The sequence below is a fragment of the Podarcis vaucheri genome (genome assembly GCF_965113315.1).
Source record: "Podarcis vaucheri genome assembly, chromosome: 17".
Taxonomy (NCBI): Eukaryota; Metazoa; Chordata; class Lepidosauria; order Squamata; family Lacertidae; genus Podarcis; species Podarcis vaucheri.
The window spans coordinates 681761-709547 of NC_138755.1; the positions used below are offsets into that span (position 1 = coordinate 681761).

The 27787-nt window shown below is 44.7% G+C and overlaps 1 protein-coding gene across 5 annotated transcripts; it reads right to left on the reverse strand.

Annotated features, from left to right (window-relative positions):
- Positions 1-323: 323 nt before the first annotated feature.
- CXXC1 (CXXC finger protein 1) lies at positions 324-27690 on the reverse strand. 5 transcript variants are annotated; one of them, XM_082205828.1, is made up of 16 exons: positions 27547-27690; positions 27270-27385; positions 26867-26967; positions 21356-21498; positions 18905-19063; positions 18713-18739; positions 17618-17767; positions 13042-13149; positions 9876-10060; positions 9206-9413; positions 8153-8263; positions 4809-4858; positions 3076-3172; positions 1557-1709; positions 1231-1381; positions 324-867 (listed from the first exon to the last, which is right to left on the reverse strand). In XM_082205828.1, the coding sequence occupies exons 1-15, from the start codon at positions 27610-27612 to the stop codon at positions 1235-1237; spliced, it is 1821 nt and encodes a 606-aa protein (XP_082061954.1). In that variant the 5' UTR covers positions 27613-27690; the 3' UTR covers positions 324-867; positions 1231-1234. The 5 variants fall into 5 exon arrangements, with proteins under 5 accessions (XP_082061954.1, XP_082061953.1, XP_082061955.1 ...); XM_082205827.1 differs by having other exon boundaries at positions 18905-19066; XM_082205829.1 differs by lacking the exon at positions 18713-18739 and having other exon boundaries at positions 18905-19066.
- Positions 27691-27787: the final 97 nt, after the last annotated feature.

The following is a 27787-nucleotide window of genomic DNA, read 5'->3' on the forward strand; positions in this document are numbered from 1 at the left end:
GCTTTTAGGGCTCTCTTTCACCTTCTTGTGGTTGGATGGGGAGACAGCAAAAGCAGGGAAGTGAAGACATGGACAGGCTTCACAAAATGAGAACTATAGGTGGATTTATCTGGCACTCTGGCAGTGATGAGGTAAACGAGGCTGATAGACAACTTGTTCCTGTCACCTCTTGCACAGATAACAAAAGAAGTGGAGGTTGCAGAACTAGAAGAGATCTGGGTTACCAGGAAGGACAGAGAAAGACAGGGAAGCAGCAGCAGCAAATAAAACAGTAATTCACACTTTCAAGACATCCTGCCTAATTAACACACACTCACAGAACATTTGAATGTACCTTTTATTAGACTCTCTTATGCCTCCAAGCAGCAGCACAATAAAACAGTTTGTTTGTGCATGGCTGCCTTCCTTGCCCTGATTCAATAGCCAGTCCCCCTCCTTTCAATGTCTGTTAGCCAACAGCAACTACATGGAAAGGGGGTGGCCACTTAATGCCTAGAAAAGTCTGTGCTGCAGTACAGCATCACATCTAATCAAAATCCTGCTTAGAGAAGTTGGGGCTAGCTTAAGCCGGTAGTAGCAAAAACACTTTCCCTTTTCTTTTCCATTTTTTGGGTGGGGGCGGGTTCCCACTTAAAACCGTATGAATATTTCTTTAAAAAGACTATATACAGGCAAGGCTAAAGGCCACTGGCACAGGGGCGAGGTCAAAGGCTGCTAGATTCTACAAGATAAAGAAGAAGGGGCTCAGAGCCAAAACACCAGACCATTTTAATTAATTTTTTAAAAATGAGAGCTTATGAAAATAAAAAAGAAGGTTCTGGTTCAGTTGGCACTTAATCATGAAGGTCTGGTCATGAAGGAAAACACCTGCAGAGGAAAAAGACAGACAGGCTTTAGGGAAGGAAAGACACAGCACAGGACCCTACCATCTTCCCCTTAACCGAGCCAGAGATTCCAGCTGCTGCCCTTTTGCAGGAAAGGGCAGGCAGGCCAATTCGCATGCGAGCAATTCAAGTTGTTGATCAGACCCAAGGAGGAAAAGCCTCCCTGATCATTCCTGTGGTCACAGTAGCCAAGAAAAGCTTTTAATCCTGGGCTCATGGCCAATGCCAAAGGTTGACAGGGGTTAGTCAGCTCATGTAATTGAGTCCTCCTCAGCCAAATTACCTCCAGTCCCTGCCCCGCATGAGCCCTCAGCATCCTGGACTGACACTGATGCCACTAACTCACCAGCTCAGCGATTGGTGGCTGTGCGCAGATCTGTGGTCAGGGGGTCGTGCTGGATCGTCTGGTGCAGCATGAGAGCGAGTAGCCCAGCGCGGTTGGTCATAGCCATGCGGACGTTCCGCTCCTGCTCAAACAGCTCGTCCAGCTTGTACCACTGACACAAAGGAACAAGAGGAAAGCAATCAGAGCTAGCCCATTGTCCAAAGGATTCCCATTAGCTGCAACCCTCCCTGAAATTGACACGCCTATTTCACAGGCAGCATGGCCAAGCCATTGTCCTTTTGTGCTGTCCACCCGCCCAAGGTCTAACACGAGTTCCCAATCCGTACCACGCGCACTCGCTCCAGGTCCACCTCCGCCCGTCGCAGTTTCTCCCAGCAGTAGTGGCGGTTGCATTTGCGCTTGGGCACGCGGCAGAATTCCCCCGTGAGCTCAAACACGTCTTTTACCATGGGACACCCACACACCTCATCTGCTGACACCTAGGGAAAAGTTGCAGTCGAGATTGAGCAGGATGAAGCCACAGCTGTGGTGTGTGTCTCACTGAAAAATATTCTGTACAAAGATAATCCAAATGGAACACAAGAGAAGTGCAGTTCTACAACCTGAAAAAATTGCATAATTTTCTCATTTTGCATAACTTATTCGGGCTTTACTAGTCATAGGATCAAAGAATCACAAAACTTTAGCATTAGAAGGGATCCTGAGGGTCATCTAGTCCAACCCCCTGCAATGCAGTAATCATAACTACCGTATTTTTCGTCCCATAGGACGCACCTAGTTTTTTGGGGGGGAAATAAAGGAAATTTTTCCCCCTTTATTTCCCCCCCCCAAAAGCAGGTCGGGGAAACCGAACCAGGTCGAGGAACAGCGGGATGGTGGTGCTGCGCCTCCCTGCTGTCCCCCGAGCTTGTGGGGTTGGCCGATGTCTGCCCGGCGCGAGGGGCGCTCTGCATCAGGGCGCCCCGCCTGCTGGGCGGCAGGCTGCTATCCGCAGCGTGGGGAGCCTTGCGGGGAACTCCTGCAAGGCTCCCCACGCTGTGGATGTCTGCCCTGTGCGAGGGGCGCTCTGTTTCAGGGCACCCCTCGCGCTGGGCGGCAGGCTGCTATCCGCAGCCTAGACATCCCTGCGGGACCTCCCGCAGGGCTGCCTAGGCTGCGGATGTGTTCCCGAAGCGCCGGGCACTCTGCTTTCAGGGCGCCCGACGCTCCAGGAAGCAGGCTGCTATCCGCAGCCTAGACAGCCCTGCGGGACCTCCCACAGGGCTGCCTAGGCTGCGGATGTCTTCCTGAAGCCTGGAGAGCGAGAGGGGTCAGTGCGCACTGACCCCTCTCGCTCTCCAAGCTTCAGCAAAAGCCTGCATTCGCCCCATAGGACGCACCCAGATTTCCCCTTCATTTTTGGAGGGGAAAAAGTGCGTCCTATAGGGCGAAAAATACGGTAAATTGTACATGACAGATGACCATCCAGCCTTCCGAGGGAGTCGGTTCTGCTGTCTTGCAGGACACTGAAGTCCTTTGCTCTCTGAGAACATTGTTCAGTTATGCCTCTGGCTTGCCATACTTCTGCAGGCATCACCCATTAGCTTGCAAGTGTATCCGTGCTAGAAACTAAGGGCTAGAAACTTGCTTTCCTTGTAATGATAGCCAATTCCATGTTCAGTGCTGCATACCATGCTTTCTCTGCACTCTTACTGAATCACCACAGCACAAAGCCCTGGGTAAAGCTCACAACACTGTATTTCACCTAATAGTCCTTCCCCTCCTAAATCTGAATGATGGCCTATCCTAGCCTGTTCCTAAACTACAGTGGACTAGGACCTCACCGGAAGAGCACTCTGTTCCTACCTTGGGGTCACGAGAATGCTCTGGGCACAAGACCTGCAAGCGTTTGCAGTAGGTCTTGCTTTGTGGGTTGTAGACATCACAGAAAAGGCGAGTTGCCCTGGAGAAAAGAATACACACAGGTAAGATTACAAAGTCATGGCCTTATCCTCAGCGAACTTGATCAGAAATGGGTTATTTTTAAAAATGTAAATGAAACTTTAAAAAAAATAATGGAGTGTCAATTCAGGTTAAATGCTAGGAAAGCAAGGTTGCACATCAACACTGTGGAACACACCTTGCCACCTCACCTGGAGTCAGGCCTGTCCACTCTAATGGGCAGAAGCACTTAAGGGTTCCAGACAGGGGTCTGGAGTTGCCAGAGATTTAAGCAGAGATATTCTACATGCATAGCATGTGTGTCCCAAATTTAGAAGCAAAATTAATTCTGCCTTATCTGAGATCAGAGTTTCTTGATCAGAAAGAGCAGCAGTTGGGGGAAGAGAGAAACCTGACAAATGGGGTTCCTGATTTCCCACAAATACATTTTGAGGTGGGAGAATAACCCTCTCCACAGATTTCACTCCCATTCTGTTTCCCAGATGTTTCCACCCAGTGCTCCACAAAGTAGCCCAAAACCAATATGTGGGAATGCATACAGCAACCCCTTCATAACTCGTAAAAGTCAGCAGTGGACCAAGCTATTTAGGAAGACCATTAAAATGAAGATGTTGCTGAGTTTTAAGACAGTATTAGGACCCAATTTATAAGAACCCAAGAAGCGCTGTGCTGAATCAGGTCACTGGCCCATCTAGTCCAGGATCCTGTTCTCACAGTGGCCAATCGGATTCCTATGGGAAACCAAGGTGGCCTGAACGACACAATTTCAGTCTACAGTTAGAGATTCACATGCCCACTAAAGGGGATCAATTCCCCAAACAAAAAAACTAGATGTCAGTAAAAGGACACATTCCTTCTTGACATTTAGTTTTCTACATGAAGGGGTTTTATTTCCCCCGCCCCCTAAGCCCCACCTAACATGTATTGGTAGATCCCATACCCCTTTAATACCTCAGTGAGAACTGGGCCTCCTAGCCTGCTACCTGTTTAGGCTGCAGCATGGTGTCTATCTTGACAAGCCAATCCTTTTAATCCACTCTCTCCCATGTACCTGCTCATGTAGGAGTAAAGTGAGGGCTGTCAGTTTCTTTCCAAGTTACCGAGCAGACAAAAGCCACCATTCATTCATTCATAAGCAGCTCAGACAGACATCAAATTCAAGATTACATAATCCAAGCACCCTTTTCTTTGCACTAATACCAACTAGCAACATGGGGTACACTTTTAAAAACCATTTATGCCCATCCACCTTTCATAAAAAGAAAGTGAGCATGGAGGTGGGCACCCAGTACTGTTGACATAAGGCACTAGGATTCCCTTGTTCCGTAAGTGAGATGCAAAAGTCTCACATTGTTCTGGGAGTGGAAAGAAAGCTATGGATTCCGACTCTTGCAATGGCCAACAGCTACAAACATTAAATATGTATTGGCAAAAACTAGATTTCCACCCAGTAGACAGTACTGGGTTTGGAAAGGGCCACTGCATTTCTTCACAGCTTCTTGTTCCCATCAGGGTAACTGTGTAACAAAGGAGCAGAACTGCAAGACAGATGGCACCAGTGGCATGGAACCTGGTGAGGAGGCTTTGGTGAACAGCCCATAGCGAAAAGGAACTTGAGAGTTGGGCAGGCAGCTTACCCTTCAATACGTGTTGGATACATAGACCCAAAGGATGTCTGGCTCTCGTACTGCGGGGGATGGGGGGAGACAGACAGAAGAGAAAAACACAGCCATGAAGTCACAGCAGAACAAACATTAAAAGCACCATCAAGTGAAGAAAAGATCCTCCACCTAAGTTCAACTAGCTCTTAACCTACCAGCCAGTGAGCTAGAAATCCAGTGGACTTCCAAGCCGCACTATGACAGGTGGGCAGGGCTGCTGCAGAAATGATAGGTAGCCCCCGAGTTCCAGGCTCTGACTATAGAAGCCGAGCTCGTTTCCAAGGCATCTAGCCATCAACAGACCTATCCCAACATATTTATGCAACACATTGGCTAAAACTATTTATGGTAGCCAATATCATGTGGCCAGCAGTTCCCAAAACATCAGCTATGCAGATAATAGGTTAAATATGGGAGAGGTCAAGCTACAGTGAACAGCGTATTGCATTTCAATACCACCCTTTATTCAGAAATATTTTCATATACATTTTGGGGGGGGGTGTAGAAGTTAGTTCTTGAAAATGTAAGTTATTTATTCAGCTTCCTGAACTCAATTGTTCTTTGTACAGAATTTGCATTGGTTTTTTCCATGCAGCTCTGTCTATAGCTGCTTGACAAATGTTAAAGGACAGTAATCTCCCTTGACCCACTGATGGAGCAAATTATTATTTTTTTAAAAGTAATATTTATTAAAGTTTCAAAAGGTACAAAAGACAAAACAGAAAAACAAAGAAAAACACAAAAAAGTTCCACCTTTTAGATCTTTCTAGATTAAAACCCTAAAACCTATTTATACTTAACTCCTTATAACATTTCTACTAAAGCCGTATAATTTCATTCCAACAATTTTTCTAGAACTCATTAATTTTACAATATTTCTCTAAATAAATTTTTTAAAACTTTTTCCCAATCTTCTTCCACCGTCTCTTCTCCCTGGTCTCGGATTCTGTCAGTCCTTTCTATCAATTCCATATGGTCCATCAACCTGGTGATCTTCTATCCGAGGCTCTTAACTCTTTTCCATGTCCCTTTTGCAGATCTTCTTCATATTTATACATGTGCTTTACTTTGTCTTCTGCTGATCTTGTTCTTAATTTCCTTCCTTTGGCACTGAGGAGTAGATCTCGGGGAAACTCCAACCTAACAATGTCTTTATTCCTTCTCGACAGGTCAGCCCATTCTCCATGTCAGAACTAAAGTCCAAAAGATATTTCAGAGCGTGTTTCTCTTTTTTTAAAAGTAATATTTATTAAAGTTTCAAAAGGTACAAAAGACAAAACAGAAAAACAAAGAAAAACACAAAAAAGAGTTCCACCTTTTAGATCTCATTTTCAGTAACTTCTTTTCACGACTTCCCCACACCTCCCCTTCTTGTATTCCAAATCCAATTATTTGTTCAACAAGTTTTTATCCTTAATGTCTTAACCTTAATTTGTTAATGTATTTCTTTATAATAAATTTTATCCCTTAGTTCATTATTATATTTAGTTCAGTTTATAAAACAACTTTTAAATTATATACCTTGATCATATGTAAAAAAGAAAGAAAGAAAGAAACTTTTTCTAAGGTTGATCCTATTTCCCTTCCACGAATTCCCCATTCTTATAATAATAAACAACATAAAATTTTTACACTGCAAAATAAAGATCAAGCCCCCTTTGGACTTCCAACCCCCCCCCCTTCTCTCCCCGGTTTCAATCCCAAACCATAGTCCATTAGTCCATCTTTTTAGCCTGGTGACCTTACGTCCGAGGCTCTCAAATCTCTCTCAGTCCCTTTCAGCCGGCTTCTTTGGAGGTCTCTTATGATTTACACCCAAACTCGAAGAGGCACTTTCTCAATACTGTCCATGATCCTTCCAGCCAGGCCTGCTTGTTTAGAGGTGGAGCTCAAGCTCTGTTTCTTAAATCCATGTGTCCCAAATAGTCCAGCTTCCACCTTGGTCGAGCTTGAAGTCGTCTTGACAGGTCCCCGGCTCTCGTTTGTCTTCTGTAACATTTCGGCCACCCCTCCTTTCTGCTCCTCCTGTTCAGCAAGTGTCTTTTCCTCCTCTTCAGTCTTTGGTTTCTTTTCTTGTCCAGCTGCCTGTGTTTTAAACATCAAGTCCTTTTCCAACTCAGTAGATATATTTTCTGTTGACTTCGGTTTTGTAGGACTTGTAGACAAAACATGGCCTTGCTCATACATCTTTCGCAGCTTTCCCATGAGAAAGACAAGCTCATCCAGATCAGCTAGTATTTTCCGACCTATTTCCATTCTTGTAATGTCCGTGAATCCCCTCTAGAGGGATTCTGGTTACTTAATGTTCCTTTCACTTCCGATCCAAAAGTCAACTTTATTTGTATCAATCTTTCTTTCCTTTCAATACTTTGTAGCAATATAACCGGCTAAAACTAAAGCTTTCAGTTTTTTCCGACTTTGACAGCTAATTTGACAGCTGTCAAAGTCTTCTGTAAATCCTCAGCAGGCTCTTTTCACGGGTTAGTCCCGGTCTCGAGAAGAGTGGCACTTAATCTAAACAAATAAACTCTTGTCCTCCAGCACAATAACTTAGACTTTTAAATCCGTGGAATTAATAACTTTTATCCAATCAGGAAGAAAAAACAGCTCTTCTCGCAACCTTAGTTGGCAGATCCTTGCTTTAAACTGTTTACAATGGGGGGGAGACGGACTTCCTCTTTTCACCTCCCCCGCTCGTACCAAATCTACAAATGAAATAATTTTAGTCCAATTTCCAAATTACTCACGGGTTGTTGTTCTTGATTTTAAGTCCAAATTTTAAAAGGAAGAAGTCAGCGCTCTCCGACAAATGGCATGCGGCTTCGCTCGGCAGGGGAAGCAGAAGACTCACAGCACCACGCCGCTCCCCGTCACCCGTTCCGTAGCCTTTAAAAAGGCTCCTTCGTGGGTCAGGAGGGCGCTAACGGTGCCCGCCGAGTCACCATGTCCACGGGCATCCGCGCCCGTGGTTTTTAAGGGTCCCCACATCGCCGGCACGGCAAGACCCGGCCCCTGTCGAGCAGATTCTCTCCGGAACTCGGAGGGAATCCGCCATTAGCCGATCGCGCTAACCCGGAAGTCTCCACTGATGGAGCAAATTAGAAAGCTGCTCCACAATCCAGCAGAGGAGGCTCTTTGGCTAAGACTTTTCCACATCCTGGGGTTACCTACCACGTCTACCAAACCCTTTTTTTAACCCAGTTTCAGGTATGCCACAAAGATCCCTGTTTCAGAGGCTGGATAGCAGTGTCTCAATTCAAACACAGGCCCCTGAAGCCCAACAACAAGGTTACCCAGCGCAGAGAAGACAGGCAGCTAACCTTGGCATAGCACCGCTCCATGTGCCGCAGCGCCACCTTGGGGTTGATGGGGTGGCCGCAGGAGACACAGAATATCTGCAAGTCTGTGTCATCACTGTCTCCTTCACTGGTCTGTGGCAGAGGAAAGAGGGAAGCAGGTGTCAGGATTTAGTGGTCAGATTTTTAAAGCAAACAGCATCCCACCCTACAACTCCATGAGGAAGTTCTGAGCAAGCCTGCAGAACTTATAACCCACCAAGGCAAACCCCCCTCAGCCAGACACCTGAAAATCCCACCCCCAGTTTCTGCAGTTCCAGGCAAGCTACAGTACTAAAACATTTAGGAAGCACTTAATAAATAAAGGGATGGGTGCCCTGCTGTGTGCTCAAGAACATTTCAACACCTTACGTCACTGCTCCTAGCAAAGAACAATACTGGAGGAAACCCAGCCGGATAGGCGGGGTAGAAATATATATTTTTTATTATTATTACTACTACTACTGCTGCTTTGTTTTCACCCGAATGTGTTGTAACACCTAATGCAGATCCTAACGCTTGGTCACACCAGGGATTAAACAAGTAAGCTTTGGCATCAATTGAAATCAGCAGATGCTGCCAACCAGAGAATCATAAGGCAAAAGCAAGCTGAACTATAGCTTATTTTATCATAAGAATTTATATCCTGCCCCTCGCAATAAAATTCCCAGGGAAGTCTGAGTTGTTGTCATTTTCTTTATCCCTTCAGAACATCAGAAATAAATTGCTGTGGATTGGAGCATCAAGCTCACATGCAACCATTCCAGCACTGAATAAGTCACAGGTAGGGCATACCTATAATAAGGGTATGTTCTCTGTTTAATCTGGGAACAGACCCATGCTGTCAGTGTTCACAACTATCTGTGAAATTTACACCCAAATATACGAAATAAAACACACGTATACAGCTAGGTTGCAAAAGGGCTCTAGTCTAATGCACCCAAGTCCTCCCTGGAAGGTTAAGGGGGTGCTGTTTGCAACCCCCCAAGAGAGGAGGCCTGGCTGCCTACTCCTTTCTCCTGCACTTCTTCCAGGTACCTCTTCGTCTTCTTTGATGGCTTGCTGCTTGGCCCGGACAATGACAGCCTCCAATTCATGGAATTTGCGCTCCATCTCCTGTAACTTGAGCCGGGCCTGCTGCTGCTCCCGCCGTATCCGCTCTAGTAGCTTCTTGCCATGCTCTTCCGCCACGCATGGACTTTGCTGCCACTGCTGGATGCGCTGCGGCAGGATCTCATATATGCGGCTGGGAAAGGACAGAGACAAGAGGGTGCATGCAACTGAAAACTGGCCAATATGATGGTAACAGGGTGCGCCACACAGCATCACACTGCACAACACAAACCTACAGGATGGGAACATTTTCAGCTCATAAGAAAACCACCCAGAACTCCCACAACTCAAACTGATGCACTTGCTCCCAGGCTTAGGCTGTTACGGGATTCACTTTGCCCATTACTGCATTATGGCATTCCTCCTCCCAATCGCCCTTTCAGTTATGTCATAATTACTTCTTTGGGACAGCTGAAGAGCTGAGGCTAAGGTTAAGCATCCAAAGGGCCAAGTGAGTCCACATTTTAAAAGCCCAAAGTCTCTTTCCTGCACACAAACCCCTGCATTACCCAACCCATGCTGGAAAATCAATGAATGGGCAAAGCTGCTAAGAAAAGAAATAAAGCTGCCCCCCAAGGAAGGCTCCCCCACTTACTTTGCTGCCAGCTTCATGCCACATTCATCCGAGCAGTACTTGGAGTTAGTCCGAGCAGCCTGGATGCAGCCAGGGCCAAGGCACTGATGGAGTGATGATGGGTCTTTGGTGTCCACCCGCTCAGCATGCTTTGACCGGTCGCGATGCTTTTGCTTCTGCTTGTGACGTTTGTATTTCTCCTCCTTCTGCAGGGCAAGAACCAGAGATGACACGGCTAGAATTCGCCCACCCTTGCAAGAGCAAAAGGGACACCGGTGTTTACTCATGACCTTCAAATACAGGCAATCCCATTTACTGCCGCCTATTTCCTACTTCTGTGATTAGGATAGTTTGGCCATAAAGCCAATAGTACATTCATCTAACACTGACACTTCAGGCAGCAATGACCTGCCAGCTGCCTGCACTCCTTTCGCTAACCCTAACACACCCACCCACCCCACTGGTAATTATAGCAGGAGAGGTGGAAGGCAGATACGTTTATTCCTTTTGCTATCCTTTTGCAAGGTATCTCCAGCCTGCAGGCTTAATAAGGCCTACCAGGCCCTTTTGGCCAAACCAAACCAACCAGGGCCAAAACGGGGTTGCAGACAATGTTGTTGTTGTTGTTTAGTCGTTTAGTCGTGTTTGACTCTTCGTGACCCCATGGACCAGAGCACGCCAGGCACTTCTGTCCTCCACTGCCTCCTGCAGTTTGATCAAACTCATGCTGGTAGCTTCAAGAACACCATCCAACCATCTCATTCTCTGTCGTCCCCTTCTCCTTGTGCCCTCCATCTTTCCCAACATCAGGGTCTTTTCCAGGGAGTCTTCTCTTCTCATGAGGTGGACAAAGTCTTGGAGCCTCAGCTTCAGCATCTGTCCTTCCAGTAAGCACTCAGGGCTGATTTCCTTCAGAATGGAGGGGTTTGATCTTCTTGCAGTCCATGGGACTCTCAAGAGTCTCCTCCAGCACCATAATTCAAAAGCATCAATTCTTCGGCGATCAGCCTTCTTGATGGTCCAGCTCTCACTTCCATACATCACTACTGGGAAAACCAGTAATCAGCTTATCAGCAATGCCTGCAAAGTCTTTTGAAGCCCTGATTATTAGCTAATTGCTGAGGCTTTAATGTGCAGCATACGGCTCTCTGCCAGCAGCAGCAATCAATTAATGGTCAGCGCTTGAAGAGAGCTCTACACAGTGGAAGCCCCACAGGTGGCAGGGATTGGCTGCACCATTGAGGAAGCAGGCTTGAATTGGAAGGGCTTCCTCCAGAGGGTTTGAATCTGTGTCTCTCTGCTCACAGTCCAGAACGCTGAGCAACTACACCACAGTGGTTTTATCATCATCTAACAGAAACCACTGAAGTCTAAAGCAATCACCAAAATGGGTTGTCAGACTAGTTATTTATTGTATTAAAACAACATCTTGTAAATACATTCTTATGCTTAGTCTTCTGTCACAAGTCACAGTGCAACAACTCTCCTCTTTCATATGTATTTTTGTGTCGCCATGCAATGACTGGATACTTTTCACATTAAAAAATTCATAAGCCAGGACCACAGCTTCACATGTACTAGGTCCCAGGTTTAATCTGTGATATATTCAATTAAAAGGAGCAAGGGATGGGGAGAAACACTTCTTGCCAGACACTCTGGAGGGCAGGGGTGCCATCTCCTAGGAGCTGAGCCCTTTGGGGCCCCCTGATATTTTTGGGAGGGGCAACCCCACCCCAAAGTCCAAAGGTGGCAGGAAACAGCCCCAGGCCAATGGCAGCAGGAGGAGCCAAAGCCACAACTATGGAAGCCTGTGCTGCTACTTGTGCTGCTGCGGGGTTCAGCTCTGCCCCGGCTCCTCCAAAGTAGGACAAGCCTGGAGCCAAGTGCAGTGCAGCTTCAATGGCCGCGGCTCCTTCTCCTCTTGCCACGGAGGGGAAGAAGGTGGGAAGCAGCGCCAGACCAGTGGCAATGGCAGCAGCAGAAGGCGTTGCAGCCACTGAAGCCATGCCACTGCTGCAATGCTGCGCCCAGCTTCTCCAACATCACACATTGCCACACACACACACACCCAATTCTTCGGAAGGTGGCACCTATGCTGGAGGGCCACTGCCAGTCAGAGTAGAACACCCTTTCTCCAACTGTTGTGGGCTGTAACTCCCACCTTCCCTGACTACTGACCATGATGACTGGGGCTGATGGGAGTTGTAGTCTGAAACCTCATCAGGGCACCATGCTGGGGGAAGCAAGAGAGGGCTGGGCGGTTCCAGCCTTAACGCCACTGTGGCCCTGCTGTATGAGATCAGTTTCAGTTGTTGGCACATGAAGATGTGGACCAGAGGTATGAAGAAATACCACTCATGACATGTTCTCTCGACCCTTGCCTTCCTTGGCTTGTTTGAGCTTAGCTTTGCTGGAGGGGGCTGGCAGGATTGATCCAGGGAGCAGTTAATGCCTCTTTGCAAAAAGGGCTTGTCCCAACCATCTTGGAAAAGGTGATGGTGCCCCACTCCTCAAGAGCCCCCCCTCCCCGGGCCCCAAGGTCCTTGATAACTCCTGCCCAATTGCTAACATCCCCATTTTAGGCATGGTGCACAAGACAGTTGTGGTTGTGCAACTTCAGACGTGCTTAAATGAAGTAGATTATCTGACCTACTTCAGTCCTGGCCTCCTGAGCAGCTCCCAGGGTTGGGAGCTGAGGCCACAATGATACAGTGGATCAACGGGGGAAGGGGTATTTGCTGTGCCACCCAGTATTGTTCACCGTGCTGTACCATCCTTCCCAGGGACTGTGCACTAAATTTGGAACTCTCTCCCCGCAGAGGTGCTGACAGCAATATTGTTGTTAGCCTTCAGTTGTCCAGTCAAGACTTAACTCTTCTCCCAGGCTTCCAGTTGAGTTGTTGAGGCTGCCCTATGGTTTCAGTTTGGCCTGTTCTGTGTTGTTCATATTGCATGATCTAATCTAAAATTGTATTTAGTTTTAATTTGTGGAAGCCAATTTGAGATCCTTAGTGAAAAACCATCTTAAAATCTCAATAAATAAACAAATATTCTGATTTTACAAGTGTGATTTTGTCCTGTTACATACCCAAGAAGAACTGCAGCTCTGGGAAAAGGCCTGGTCACTAAAAACAAGTCTGGCACTCTTACAGTTGTGACATTTCCCACCCACCATCTAGGATCATACCTTCTTCTCAGACTTCTTCTCCCTCCGCTTGACATGCTTCACTTTCACAGCGCGTTTCCGCAACACAGGATCAAGGAAGGGCGCATCGTCAGTGTCGCTGAGCCACGGCTAAGAGAGGAAAAGAGAGAAAAGTAAAAGGAGTCCTCCAAGAAATCTAGATGTGCAAAAGTAGAGGGCCTTTTCTGTGGCCGTGCCCGCCCTGTGGAACACCCTCTGGTCAGATGTGAAGGAAATAAAAACTATGTGACTTTTAGAAAACATCTGAAGGCAGTCCTGTTTGATGTTGTATTGTGTTTTAATTTGTTGGAAGTTGTCCAGAGTGACTGGGGGAACCCAGTCAGATGGGCAGCATATAAACAACAAATTTTATTATCATTATTACTACTTACTACTACTACTACTACTACTACAACTACAACCTGCGGACTGCAACTCCCACCAGCCCTAGTCAACATGGCCAATGGTCAGGGATGATGGGAGTTGTAGTTCAGCAACACCCAGAGGCCCACAGGTTCCCCATTCTCGTGCTAAAAGGATCTGGAGGTTGTCTGGCAGGGTAGTTTGGCTTAAGGAGGGAAGGAAAGCATTTGGTCCCTGCCCCCAAGAAAGAACTGTGTGCAGTCTGAACTTCACATCCTGGTTAACAGCTAGCTTTGTGGAAGAACCCCTTCACTGAGGGAATTAGGAGGTTCCAGGCCAAACCCATATATGCCAGTGCTTGCAATGGTGGCTGCAGCCCTTTCACACCCTTATTTTCTTCATGGCAGCTGCTATTTATGCTACAACTTCATCATGCAAACTCAAATCTGGTTTCCCCCCTTTGTAGGACAGTTAATGGCTTTGCATGCTTCACAAAGCAAGAGGGTCACCTTTGTACTGGGCTTTTTAAGTTGGATCAAATAGATGGTTATACTGCCACCTATGGATATCTGCCACGAAGAAGTGTTTCTTTACCAACCTCTACAACCAGGTATCAGAATGACTGGGATCCAGTCCCAAGTAAACAGAAGAAATAGTAGCCATCTTCAAGTATCTCAATAACTTTCACAGGGAAGATGGAGCAAGTTTGCACTGGAGGAGGGGACCTGAATCAATGGATTCAAGTTACGATGCAGGAGATTCTGACTCAACGCCAGGTAGAACTTTCTGATGGTAAGATCTGTTAAGATAGTGGAGCAGACTCCCTCAGAAGGTGGTGGGCTCTCCCTCATTGGAGGTTTGTAAGCAGAGGTTGGAGAGCCATTCATCATGGATGTTTTAGCTGAGATTTTTGCATTGCACAGGGTTGGACTAGATCAGGCATAGGTAAACTCAGCCCTCCAGATGTATTGGGACTACAATTCCCATCATCCCTGACCACTGGTCCTGTTAGCTAGGGATCATGGGAGTTGCAGTCCCAAAACATCTGGAGGGCCGAGTTTGCCCATGCCTGGACTAGATGACTCTCAGGGACCCTTCTATGATTCTATGGCAGATCTTCTGGTCAGCAAGAATTAGGTCTTCAATGCCCTATAATACCACAGGTGTCTATCCCATGGTAAATGTACTTTCCACCTTAATTGCCATTTAGTTCCACCATCCTAATCTTTGCTTCATTTTTTTAAAAGATCTTGGAATTATTTAAGGTAAAGGTAAAGGTAAAGGTACCCCTGCCCGTACGAGCCAGTCTTGACAGACTCTAGGGTTGTGCGCTCATCTCACTCTAGAGGCCGGGAGCCAGCGCTGCCCGCAGACACTTCTGGGTCACGTGGCCAGCGTGACAAGCTGCATCTGGCGAGCCAGCGCAGCACACGGAACGCCGTTTACCTTCCCGCTGGTAAACGATCCCTATTTATCTACTTGCACCCGGGGGTGCTTTCGAACTGCTAGGTTGGCAGGCGCTGGGACCGAACAGCGGGAGCGCACCCCGCCGTGGGGATTCGAACCGCCGACTATGCGATCGGCAAGTCCTAGGCGCTGAGGTTTAACCCACAGCGCCACCCGCGTCCATTAAGGTAAGTTATAGCAATTAAATGCAGGCTAAAAAGCAACTGTTGCCTGCCTAGAAAGCAGCTAAGCAGCAGCAACAGCTTTGAATGTTCACAAAGGGCTACCGTATTTTTCACCCCATAGGACGCACCAGCCCATAGGACGCACCCCCCAGCCGCGGCTTCAGCGCGCCCCGCGCTCCGGGCAGCAGGGTGCTATCCGCAGCCTAGGGAGCCCTGTGGGAACTCCCGCGGGCTCCCCAGGCTTGCTGATAGCTTCCTGAAGCCTGGAGAGCGAGAGGGGTCATAGAATCATAGAGTTGGAATAGACCACAAGGGCCATCGAGTCCAACCCCCTGCCAAGCAGGAAACACGACCCCTCTCGCTCTCCAAGCTTCAGCGAAAGCCTGCATTCGCCCCATAGGACTCACAGAGATTTCCCCTTCATTTTTGGAGGGGAAAAAGTGTGTCCTATAGGGCAAAAAATACGGTATATTCAGTGACAAGCACACAGAGTTCTGCTTGTGTAACAGATTTCCCCTTCCCTCCTCTCCCCACGCATTCCCAAAATCTACTTGCAAAGGTCTCCCAGCCTCCTGGAGAAGATTTCCGGGGGGGGGGGGCAGCAAGGAAAATTCCATGCCACATGTGGAGGTTTGTTGCACAAACAGAGCTACCATGGTGGATACAACCCAAACATCCCAACTGTTGTCAGCAGTAGAACATTAATCAAAAGTACAGCTTCTGTGAGAGAAATTGTTGGGAGACTTAGAAGCTGTCAGCTCCTGGAAACACAGGCGGGGCTGAATGACTTAGAGCGAAGGAATCAGCATCTTGCCCAAAAGCCATGTAAGAGGGCTCAGGGCATTGGGTCTGCAAAGCCTTCCTTTAAGACTAAAAGGGGTTTCTCCATTTGCTGGTTGAAATTTACATCTGATGTGTGAGCTAATTTCTGGCTTTAAGAAGAGTTGATCGTTTGAGGGCTGAAGATAAAACAAGTATGCTCTAATTGTTGGAACCAATAGTTTTAAAAAAATCAAGGGAGTTCTGAGTGCTAAGATCCCTATTTTCTTTATGTTTAGTTCTCTGTTATCTTTACGAAAGTATTGCTTTGAAATGGAATTTTGCTACTTCATATTTCATCTATAGGAAAGGATTGTGTTTTGATAAGAAATAACGCTGTGAAGATCTTAAGTTGGATAAGGAAGATTGAAGATCTTAAGGTGGAGACTGAATTGTTACTAGGATCAAGAACATTCAGTATGACAAATACATCACTGGACGTTCCATTGACTGTTGACAAACTTCAGCAAATGTTTGAAGAGCAAATAAAAATGATTAGAGCTAAGACTGATGAAATAGTGAATGAAAGTGGTCCATAGAAGGATGAAATGGAAAGTGGAATCCAAGAGGATACAGAGACTTCAGAATAGAATATGGATAAAGGATTGCCAGAACAGGAGGGTGAAATGGTAGAGTTGGAGGCAACAGACGGTGAAATGGAAGTCTTACACACAGGTGCTTGGAGGAATGAAATAGCCAAATGGGAGAGTTGCAATGTTGGAGGAATGGAATGAAGCCATGGGTGGAGAGATGAAGTGACACCCTGAGCTGACAGAAGTAAGAGTTGAGAGAGAAAATACTCTGTGTACAACTTGATGTGAATTCAGAGGAAAAAGCTATCAGGCCTCCAGTGCTTTTCCTAGAAAAAGAATGGAAGAAACATAGCTGGAAGAGATCGTTTTTGAAAAAAAATCAAGATGGAAAACCACAGCAAATTGATGACATTCATTAATAATAATTAGTGATCCCCTTTTGGACTTTTTGTGTAAAAATGAAAATGAATTAATCTATTTGGGTCAAAAGACTGGAAAATATTGCCTAACAGAATGCAGATCAGTTGGGTGTCATTTTAGAGTGAATATTTTGAATAATTTCTTTTATTCAAAAGGTGGGAAATCAGAAAGTTTTTTTTTCCTTCTTGTTGTTTTTCTTCTTTTTCTTTGCTTTTCCTTTGGTGTTTTCTGTTCTCTTTCTCTCAGTTTTTTTATTTATTTTTTTAATCTAAAAATATTTCTTTATGAAAAAAATTAATTAAAATTTGGCTTTTTAAAAAAGGAATGGAAGTTCCACAGGCAGACCTATATGCTGTTAAGTAAGAGGTTCTGGGAAGCAAAGAAGCAAAGGGGCTGGGAATCAAGAACAAGAAGAGGGCCTGGGTAAGCAGTCAGCTAAATAGTAAACACTCAAGAGGAAAAGGGCTAGAGAGTTTAGAGACCTGAGGGAAAGATGGCTTAAAATGAGGAAACAAGGTGAGCCACAGAAGCAGCAACAAAAAGCAGACCTGAGGATAGATTTCATATACTGTGCTCTAGGAATAGTTGAAAGTGGATAAGCAGGGAACCATTTAGCCATGTTTTTTGGCTATATTTCTCCAGCGTACTTGATTTGAGTAATTTCATAACACAGAATAAGAGATGATGCGGGGCAAGAAAGAGGCAACCCAGAACACATCCTGTCCCAGGACACAGCTTTTTGACACCAGTATGCATGAGCGCTGCCAACTCGACCAAGAAATCCCAAGGGCACAGGTCCAGCACAGGTCTCACCAGGTTCTGGTCATCGAAGGCCCCCGAACAAAGCTCCTGATACAAATCGGGATCTATGTGCAGATCGTCATCCGACAGGGGTTCAGGTGTGGCAGCCGATTCTAGCTGTTCCTTTAGCATCTGCAGATCATCCTCCCGCCCCCGTAACATCTATTGAGCATTAGGGTAAGTGGGGGTGGGAGAGGGAGGGGAAAGCAGTGAGAGAAAAAGGAGAAAAGAAGAAAGAGAGGAAAGCATTAAAGAAGCCATCTATCTGGCTTCAAAAGCATAATGCATTGAAACAGCACAGACGTGAGCACACCCCTCCCTTCCTGAGCACAGCTTTGGTGAACAGAAAACAGAACTCACTGAAGATCAAAGCAGCAAAGCGTGAGAAGCAGAAATATAGAGAAAAAGAGAGAGAAAGAATCCCAACACCCGCTTATTTCCCAAAATCAGTAAGAGAGGAGAAGAAGCTCAGTCATTTCAAAAAAAGCAGGGCTGAAGTATCCAACAAAAAAACCTGCAATTGAGAATGCATCCAAACTGGACTCTGAGATTGCAATCCTACATTCACTTACCTTGGAGTTAAGCCCAACTGAACTCAGCAGGACCTTACTTCCAAGTAAACATGTACAGGAATGCACTGCCAACTACACCCCACTAACTATTAGGCTGCATCCGAACATAGAGCAGAACAAGGTGGAAATGATGTGGCATAATGGACCATCTCACTTCAAGACAGGTGAGGGTTATCTTTTAATATATATTTATGGCTATCCTTTTTGAATACACCCTGCAAGGGGGATAAAATCAACATGGAGTAAGCTAGATCATACATTTTCTCCCTGCTATGCTACATTCCTTCCAGAAGGGAGATTTTTTTGTTCTACATATACTCCATCTGCAATCTGAAGCAGCACAGTCCACTCAACCACTCCCAGATTTTTTTCCACCTTATTTTGCTGTGTGCATAGACCAGGTCTCATTCTGCTTCCCCTATCTAGGGGGGGAAAACCAGGAGTCCCAACTGAACACTCAACTATTTTAGGTCCCATTTTTAATGAAAAAGAAAAAAGAAAAAGAAAAAAAACTGGAGGGAAAAAGGAAACTTACCGAAGCTGGAAAATATTTATAGGACTCCTAGGAAGAAAAGAACGGGAAACAAAAATCACGTGTGAGCTACACACAAATCAACAGCTTGAATTTGAGGTGGCTGCTCCTCTGGGGTGGAGCAGCCAAGAAAGTGACCCACAGAGAAAAACATGCAATGATCTCTGGGCAGAAAGCGCCCACCGGAATACTCACCCGAGCCCGAACCTGGCACTGCCTCAGCCGGCACTTCTGGCGGATTTTGTTGGGGCCCCCAAATTTCTTCATGTCACGGCAGAAATCACACTGTCCACAGTCCTCTGTGCGCCTGCAGGCCTCACATTCACCGCACATGCGCGCTGAGCGCTTGATCTGCTGCTGGTTTTACAAAATGAAAGGAAGTGGGGAGAGATGAGTATGTAGAGGCTGTCTAGAGGGATCGCTGGAGTTATTTGTTAAAATTTTGTAACCTGATCTTCCTCCAAAGTGTTTGATATGGCATACATATTATCAGAGAGCAAGACAAGAGAGCAAGACCCATATGGAGCATGTTAAAATATTCCAGCACAGCTGACACAGCCCAAATTGTCACAAAGATCAAATGGTGAAACTGAGGGTTCCCCTTTTCTCAACAAGAGGAAAAGCACTCCTGGCCACAGGAACCTGAGGGATCCACAGCAATGTCCTTAACTTGGACACGAGGTGGTAGTTACTACTTACTTACTCAGATCTATCAAACATGCCTCAGATTTATAGAGCCAGATACTGCCAGCCATGAAACCTGCAAATGAGCTTAAGTACTCCCTTTCCTTCCTCACATCATCCAGAAACCTCAATTATCACCAACATTATAAGAAAGCATCAAAGAATATAAGAAGATCCCTGCTAGGATCCCTGCTATTCTAGTGCAGCATTTCTATCTCCAGCAGCTAGCCAGATGCCACAGGAAGTTCACAAGCAGAGTAGGAGTGGAATGCCCTTCCACTATTGTTTATTCACAGCATGCATTCATCAGGAAATATATTGCCTTCTGTCCATGGAGATTCCATTCAGCTATTGTGGCTGATAGACACGTATACACAACAGATCATATACTGATAAACATATATTATACTACAGCACAATCCCATACTCAGAAGAAAACCCCACTTAGTACAAAGGGGCCTATTTCCAGGTGAGTACAGGATTGCAACCTTAACCTGCCTGCTTTTAAAACAAGTGGCTCTCATCAATGTGTGTATTTAACCTTCAGGGTTCATCACATAAGAGTCCAAACAAGCTAACACTATACATTATTATCTAGGCAGGAGGGGAAATAGGTTGAGGCAACAACTATACGTGACTTAAATCCTTGCTGGGGAACCTGTTGCTGGACTCCCATTCCCCCCCAGTCAGCATGGCCAATGGTCAGCTATGATAGGAGTCAGAATTCAACATCTGGAGGGTCACAGGCTCCCCACCCCTGACCTAAACAGGATATCAGATGTGAAAATGTTTATGCAGAGCCAAATGATCATTTTAACTGCACCATATTTGTAGGCGTTCCAAGTGAACATCCAGGGCCTGTTACTAGAGAGCTGCAATGCCTACTTGCAACCGGGCTCTCTGTGCGAACATGCTTGCTCGCTTGCCCATAACACTGCTACCTGGCACCCCAGTCCTGTACAAAACATTTCAAGGTCCAAAGAAATACTGACAGGAGAGCAGCAGGATGGAAGGGGGGGCATACATTTCCCCAGCATTTAATATGTGCTGTCTTAAAACGCTATTATAGTCCCATGCCACTGTTCACTAAATTTTTAGATTCTTGTGTTATAGTTTTATGGATTGATTGTATTAATGCTTTGAATTTTGTACACCACTCTGTAATATTTTCTCTCAGAAAAGCAGTATATAATTAATAATTATAATGAACAAAGAAACTCCAGACTGCCTTCTCCAAGCAGGTGAACTGCAGCAATCAGAGGAAATTCTAAAATTATATATGTAATTGTATATGTAAATGCTTTATGTATGTTTTTAAAATAATGCAAATTGCTTTGTGATGCCTCATGGGAAGCAGTTCATAAATGAACTATATAAATGAGTAATAAAATTATCCGTTAGTGCCGGTCAAGATCCCACAAATCCTGGGTTCTAGCCTCTATTGGAAGCAAGTCCTTTAGCTTGATAACCAGCTCTGAATAAAAGGATTCAGCCAGAGGAAAGCAGATTGGGGGGGGGGATGTGTTGGAGATTAGGCATAAAGAGATGGTAACCAATCTCTTGGAATATTTACCGCAAAATGAATGCTGCTTAGTTATTACAGCAAATGTTCCACTTGGGCAGAGGTGAGTGAATGTCCCAAAGAAGTCTGAAGCAGCTATTACAGCAAATACACCAAAAATCTCTAAGGAATGGCTTGAAGTCCACACACCGTTTGCTACAGCCCCATGGTCTTCTATAATGATTTCATCTTCATGCTGTCCAATCAAGAACAGACAAAGGAGGCAAAAAGCTGGACAGGAGCATTTACCTGTACTACACGAAACAGTCAAACAATGACTGTTGGGAGTAGGCAGTTGCCCCACAGTTCTGAACCCAAACACTCAACATTCTGGAGTTGGAATGCCAGGCCCTGCACAGGTGCGACTGAACTCTGCTCCCTTTCACTGCTAAAACACTTACTTTTGAGCTGCGACTCTGCTCTAATGCCAGTTCTTGGGCCTTCGCACGCAGCTCGTCCTTCTCGGCACGTTCCCGTTCACCCTCACGATCCTTCTCCTTGGACTTTTTGTGCCTGTACCGGATCTCAAGGGTTGGGTCTCTCTCTGTAGAGCAGAAAGGAAAATTAGCTAAGAGAACCCACATGGTTCAACTCTTGGACCAGAGAGTAGTGGGCAAATACAGGCAGATGTAGTTCTTTCTCTGAATCTAAGTTGGCCTGGACCAGCAAGTAGTTTGAAAAAAGTCTTGTGTATGATATACTGAACTACACGGAGGGAGATCAGGGTATAAAACTTAACAAATCAACTCCAGTGGTTACTTCAGTTTCTGGCTACATCACGAGTCACTGGCAGTAGCTGCTTGCTGCCCTCCACACGCAGCGAAGAGATTCAGGCAGGGGAAAACCAGGATTTATGAGGCAAAAATTCTTGCAATGTTCCCCAGTTGGGTCTGGGGAGCTCACTGCATCCCACTGTGCCGCCAAGCCCGTGTCTGCCAACTTGAAAGGCAGAGCGGCATGGACGAGCCTCCATCTCCAGCATGATTTGTGGCTGGTTCCTCCATAATTTGGACAATTGGCATTAATTGAGAGGCACTCCTGAACCGACATATGCTAATGGCCAGCGATCAGTCAGCTGCCGAAAGGTCTGGACTTTTGCTCTTTGAAGGTATCTGAATGTTTTCTTTGAAGCTTGAGAACCCTTAACAGCCGGGAAAAGAAGGGGAGGACAAGGTGCTTTGTGCTTTCTTGTGGTCTTCAAATTGTCTCCTTTTTTCCTATCCTCCCCTGCATAATGAAAATGACGTGTGTAGCCGCAGCTGTTATTTTGTTTGTTACTTCGGAAAAGAGGGGGGAGGCTTTTGATTTATGCTCAACAAAAAAATTTAACAAAGTTTTATAATGCCCTCCTCCCCAACCAAGGATGAATGGACTTTATTTAAAATTATTCCTGAACTGCTGTTGGAGGAATGAAGTGGGTGTGGGGAGAATGAACTGCTGCCAAACAGGTGTAGTAAAGAGACTGAATTTGAGAAAAGATCTTACTTTTAACTGTGTGCCGAGGAAGAACTCCAGAGCGGAATTCTAATGTCGGAGTCTGGATATTCATTCTATGAGTTTTTTATGTTTGCAGCTCGTACGCTAGTCCGTAAACAGTGGAAGGAATATAATGTGACCTACTGGGAAGAGAGGGAACCTTCTTCTCTGAGGCTAAAATGACATGGACAAGAATTGACCAAATTTGGGCAACCAGAGGACTGGCTCCGAAAACTAGTAAAGTGGAAATCTGCCCCAAAACCTGCTCCGACCATAATGCCGTGAAGATGGAAATGAAATTGACGCTAATTGGTTCCTTTAGATGGAGGATGAATGATACTTTGTTTAGGAATGAAGAATTCACTAAGAAGGCCCAAAAAACTTTGAGAGACTATTTTGAGATAAATATGAACACTACTGTGGAAAAAAGAGTAATTTGGGATGCAAGCAAAGCGGTCATGAGAGGATTTTTGATACAACAGAATGCAATTAAGAAGAGAATTCAAAATGAGAAAAAAGACAAAATCCTGGAAAAAATAAAGGAAGGAGAGAAGAAATTGAGGGTGAAACCAAAGTCGCAGGAGATTTTGAAAGAGATAAAGTTATATCAAATACAATATATGAAAATGATGAATCAGGAAATAGAATGGAAGATTAAACAGATGAGACAAAAGACGTTTGAATCGGCAAATAAGTGTGGAAAACTGTTGGCTTGGCAAATGAAAAAAGACAAAAACTTAATACTATTACGAATTTAGAAGTGGAAGGAAAGAATATACAGAATCCAGTGGAAATTAGAAAGTACTTCCAGAGGTATTTCAAAAAACTATATACACAGGAGACGCAGAAAGAAATGGACATTGATAAATTTTTGAAAATGAATGGACTACAAAAAATTTCCCAGGAAAATAAGTTAATGCTGAATTATAAAATAACGGAACAGGAAGTAGAAGGAGCCATTCAGAACATGCAATTGGGTAAATCCCCAGGACCGGATGGTTTGACTTCAAGATACTACAGATCTCTGAAAGAATGGTTAATACAACCTTTAAAGGAAGTCTGTAATGAAATACTGGAAGGGAAAAAGGCACCAGAGTCGTGGAAGGAAGCATATATTACACTTATACCGAAAATAGAGACTGAAAAGACACAGCTTAAGAACTACTGCCCCATATCACTGCTTAATGTGGATTATAAAATTTTTGCAGATATTTTGGCTAGAAGATTAAAAAAGGTGTTAGCAGAAGAAATTCACAAAGATCAAGCGGGTTTTCTCCCGGGCAGACACTTGTCTGACAATACGAGGAATATAATTAATATCTTAGAAAAACTACAAGTGAAGATCAATACTAAAGCAGTTTTGCTATTTGTGGACGCGGAGAAAGCCTTTGACAACATTTCTTGGAGTTTTATGAAGAAGAATTTACAGGGGATGGGGGTTGGTCAAGGTTTTGGAAATGGTATAAGTGCAATTTATTCAGAACAGAAGGCTAAATTAATTGTGAATAACATAGTGACAGAAGAATTTAAGACTGAGAAAGGAACACGACAAGGTTGCCCAATCTCTCCATTGCTTTTTATATCGGTCCTGGAGGTTTTGCTAAATATGATTAGAAGGGACCAATTGGTAAAAGGTATACAAGTGGGAGCCAAACAGTACAAATTGAAAGCATTTGCTGATGATTTGGTATTGACTCTACAGGAGCCAGAATCTAGCACTAAAAGAGTACTGGAACTGATTCAAGAATTTGGTCAGGTAGCAGGTTTTAAGTTGAACAAGACGAAAACTAAGGTTTTAGAGAAAAATCTAACTGAGATTGAGAGAGATAAGTTTCAGAAGGAGACAGGATTAACACTGGTTAAGAAAGTGAAATATCTAGGGGTTAACATGACTGCTAAGAACGTGAATTTATTTAAGGATAACTATGAAAAATGTTGGATTGAAGTGAAAAAGGATTTAGAAATGTGGTCAAATTTGAAGTTATCGTTGTTAGGCCGAATTGCTGTGATAAAAATGAATGTATTGCCAAGAATGCTGTTTTTGTTTCAAACATTGCAAATTTTGGACAAAATGGACTGCTTCAAGAAGTGGCAGAGAGATATCTCTAGATTTGTCTGGCAGGGCAAGAAGCCTCGTATAAAATTTAAGATATTAACTGATGCTAAAGAAAGAGGTGGATTTGCCCTGCCAGACCTCAAACTTTATTATGAATCAGCTGCTTTTTGTTGGCTGAGAGAATGGATGCTTCTTGAAAACACTGATGTCTTGGATTTGGAAGGTTTTAACAATGTATTTGGTTGGCATGCTTATGTGTGGTATGATAAGGTTAAAGCACACAAAGCATTTAAAAACCATATTGTAAGGAAAGCACTGTTTAATGTCTGGATAAGATATAAAGACTTGTTAGAAAATAAAACCCCGAGATGATTGTCACCAATGGAAGGAAAGGCTCAGAAAAAACTCAATATGGAGGCCAAATGGCCAAAGTATTGGGAAATTCTGGAACAAGAGGGAGACAAGAGCGAGACTGGCTCCACTATTATCAAATAATGGAGGCATATAATTTGGATAAAAAACTAGGCTTCCAGGTGGAAAAATCAAAACTGGAAACAGAATTGCTAGACCCTAAAGTTAAGAATCTGTCAAGAATGTATAACTTGCTGTTGAAATGGAATACTCAGGATGAAACGGAGAAATCTGCTATGATTAAATTGGCACAAGATGTTGGTCATAACATTATGATGGCTGACTGGGAACAGTTATGGACCACAGGTATGAAGTTTACGGCATGTAATGCCTTCAGAGAGAATTTAATGAAAATGATTTATAGGTGGTACATAACACCAGTCAAGCTTGCAAAAATCTACCATTTGCCTGATAATAAATGCAGGAAATGTAATAAGACTGAAGGTACATTCTTTCACCTTTGGTGGACATGGATTAAGAACTTCTGGGAGATGATTTATAATGAAAGGAAAAAGGTATTTAAATATACCTTCCTCAAGAAACCAGAGGCCTTTCTCCTGGGCATGGTCGGCCAATTGGTGCCAAAGAAGGATAGAACTTTCTTTATGTATGCTACAACAGCAGCAAGAATACTCATTCCAAAGTACTGGAAGACACAAGATCTACCCACCCGGGAAGAATGGCAGATGAAGCTGATGGACTACATGGAGTTGGCGGAAATGACTGGCAGAATCCGAGACCAGGGAGAAGAGTCGGTGGAAGAAGATTGGAAAAAAATTAAGGTTTATTTACAGAAATATTGTAAAATTAATGAATGTTAGAAGGATGCTGGAATGAAGTTATATGGCCTTAGCAGAAATGTTATAAAGAATTAAGTAAAAATAGATTGTTAATGGGTCAAAGTGGAAATTTAAGGTTAGATTGTGTTAAGATAAATTATAGAAAAAAAATTAAGAAAGATGGAAAGGATTTGCTGAAAAAGCTAATTGAACAAGAATACAAAAAAGGGAGGTGTGAGGAGGTCGATGATATAAGTAAATGAAAGGTAAAGAGATAGAGATATTGGATGTGTTTTTTTTTTGAATGTTTTTGCTTTTCTTGTTGTTTTATTGTATTGGGGTTTTTTCTTTATTTTTTATGTATTGTGAACTTTTTATTGTTTCTTTCTTCTTTTTTCTGTAACTATTAAACTTTTAATAAATATCTTTTTTTAAAAAAAAGGAATATAATGTGACCTAGCACCATCCAGATAAACACTGCAAAGAACTGAACAATGGAAGATAATAATTAACTCTCCCAGCACACCAGGTCTGGAACAACAATGTATATACACATGTGAAATGGACTATTTATTTATAAGATTTAACGGAGGTGCTGTTTGTAAGGTGAAAAAAGCAGCCAGCTGGGAGAATGGTTTAACGGCCAGTGAAGGATATCAACTGGACTCTAAATAAGAGGAAATGGTGATGATCATATGTTCAGAACAGGAGCGGGAAACCTGATTTTAAGAAACTGTATTAAACTAATTTAATTTGGTTTGATTTGTAATAATTTGGAAAAATTAATAAAAACTTTTTTTGAAAAAAATCATTCAGCTGTCAATTAATAAAAAAGGCACATGGCAAGCTACAGTTTATAGTCACGTTGCACTTATTTTACAATAACCTTAATAAGAAATTATCACTCTTAAAATGTTTTACAAGAAGAGCCAGGCTGCAAAAAGACAGTCTATTCAAGCTCAGATTGCTTCCAACAAAGTAAGCTTCTTTTTACTTACCTCCATTCCAGATTCTGCAGCATTTCCCCATCATATTTGCAAACATCAGTGACAATAATAAATGTATAGCTTTGTAAGCAAAATCAAGGCATTCCACGTTTCTAATACACTATCTGAAGGACCCAAACACAGGACTTTGCCAGTTATACAGGGACTAGCCCAGTCTCAATACTATCTTGTTTGTAAACTCACCTCGGCACTGCATGCAGTACCATTCCCGTATGGCCTTTGCCATCTTCTCAGTAATGTTAATGCAGTGGCCATGGAACCATTCGTTGCAGTGATCGCAGCCTCTGGGATGGGGGCAAAGAAAGGGAAAGGTGAGGATTCCCTAACTCAGCTTCTTGGCAGCCAGGTTTCAGAGCAATACAACTTTCTGCATACCCTCCCAGTAAGCTCCTTCTTCGACACAACTGCAGGCTTCAGAAAGAACCCCCTTCGCTCTGACCGCCCCACACGGCTCCTTCAAGCAGCTACAGCTGAACCGGACCCAGAGCAGTCGTCCCCGTCCTCCCCCCGTCCGCGCAGCCCACGAGCAACCCACCCCTCAGCCAAGCCTGTCACTTCCGCCCCTCGCAGCTCCTCGGGGACTTACATCATGAAACAGTTGATATCCGGCTTGCGGCAGATGCAGTAGACGGGGGCATTTTCTCCATTCTCCGATTTGGACTCCTCGCCCAGAACAGCCAGGTCGGGATCAGAAAATTCATCCTGGGGGCGAAGGACAGAAGGAAAGGTGAGCGGGGCTGCCTGGGGAGAGCTCCCTCCTCCTCCTCCTCCGAAGCAGCCGAAGGCGAGACCCAGGAGCCCCCCCCCCCGCCCGGAGCCCCCTTCCCTCGCGGGGCGCCGCCTTCCCCGCCGCGCGCGCTCACCATGGTCTCCCTTGTTCTGGCCTGCGAAGAGGAAGCCCAATCGACTTCCCGCCCCCCGCCCTCCATTTCCGTTTCCGCCTTCGCCCGAGCAAGGAGAGAAACAACATCCGGGTCTCCAGCGCCTCCCCCGCCCTTTACAAAGATGGCCGCCTCTTCCACGCCACACGAAGACGGAAATCTTCGCCGGTGGTCCGTCTCTTACGAGGGCGCTGCCTTCTTCCTGCTTGCCAGTGACAAAAAT

Excerpts from the sequence above, each read along its gene's own strand:
- CXXC1 (XM_082205827.1), bottom strand. The coding sequence starts at position 27,612 with ATGGAGGGCGGGGGGCGGGAAGTCGATTGGGCTTCCTCTTCGCAGGCC. Across the intron at positions 10,061-13,041 it reads AGAAGAAGTCTGAGAAGAAG|AAGGAGGAGAAATACAAACG; the intron begins GTATGATCCTAG and ends CTTGCCCTGCAG. Across the intron at positions 1,382-1,556 it reads ACCTGGAGCGAGTGCGCGTG|TGGTACAAGCTGGACGAGCT; the intron begins GTACGGATTGGG and ends CCTTTGTGTCAG.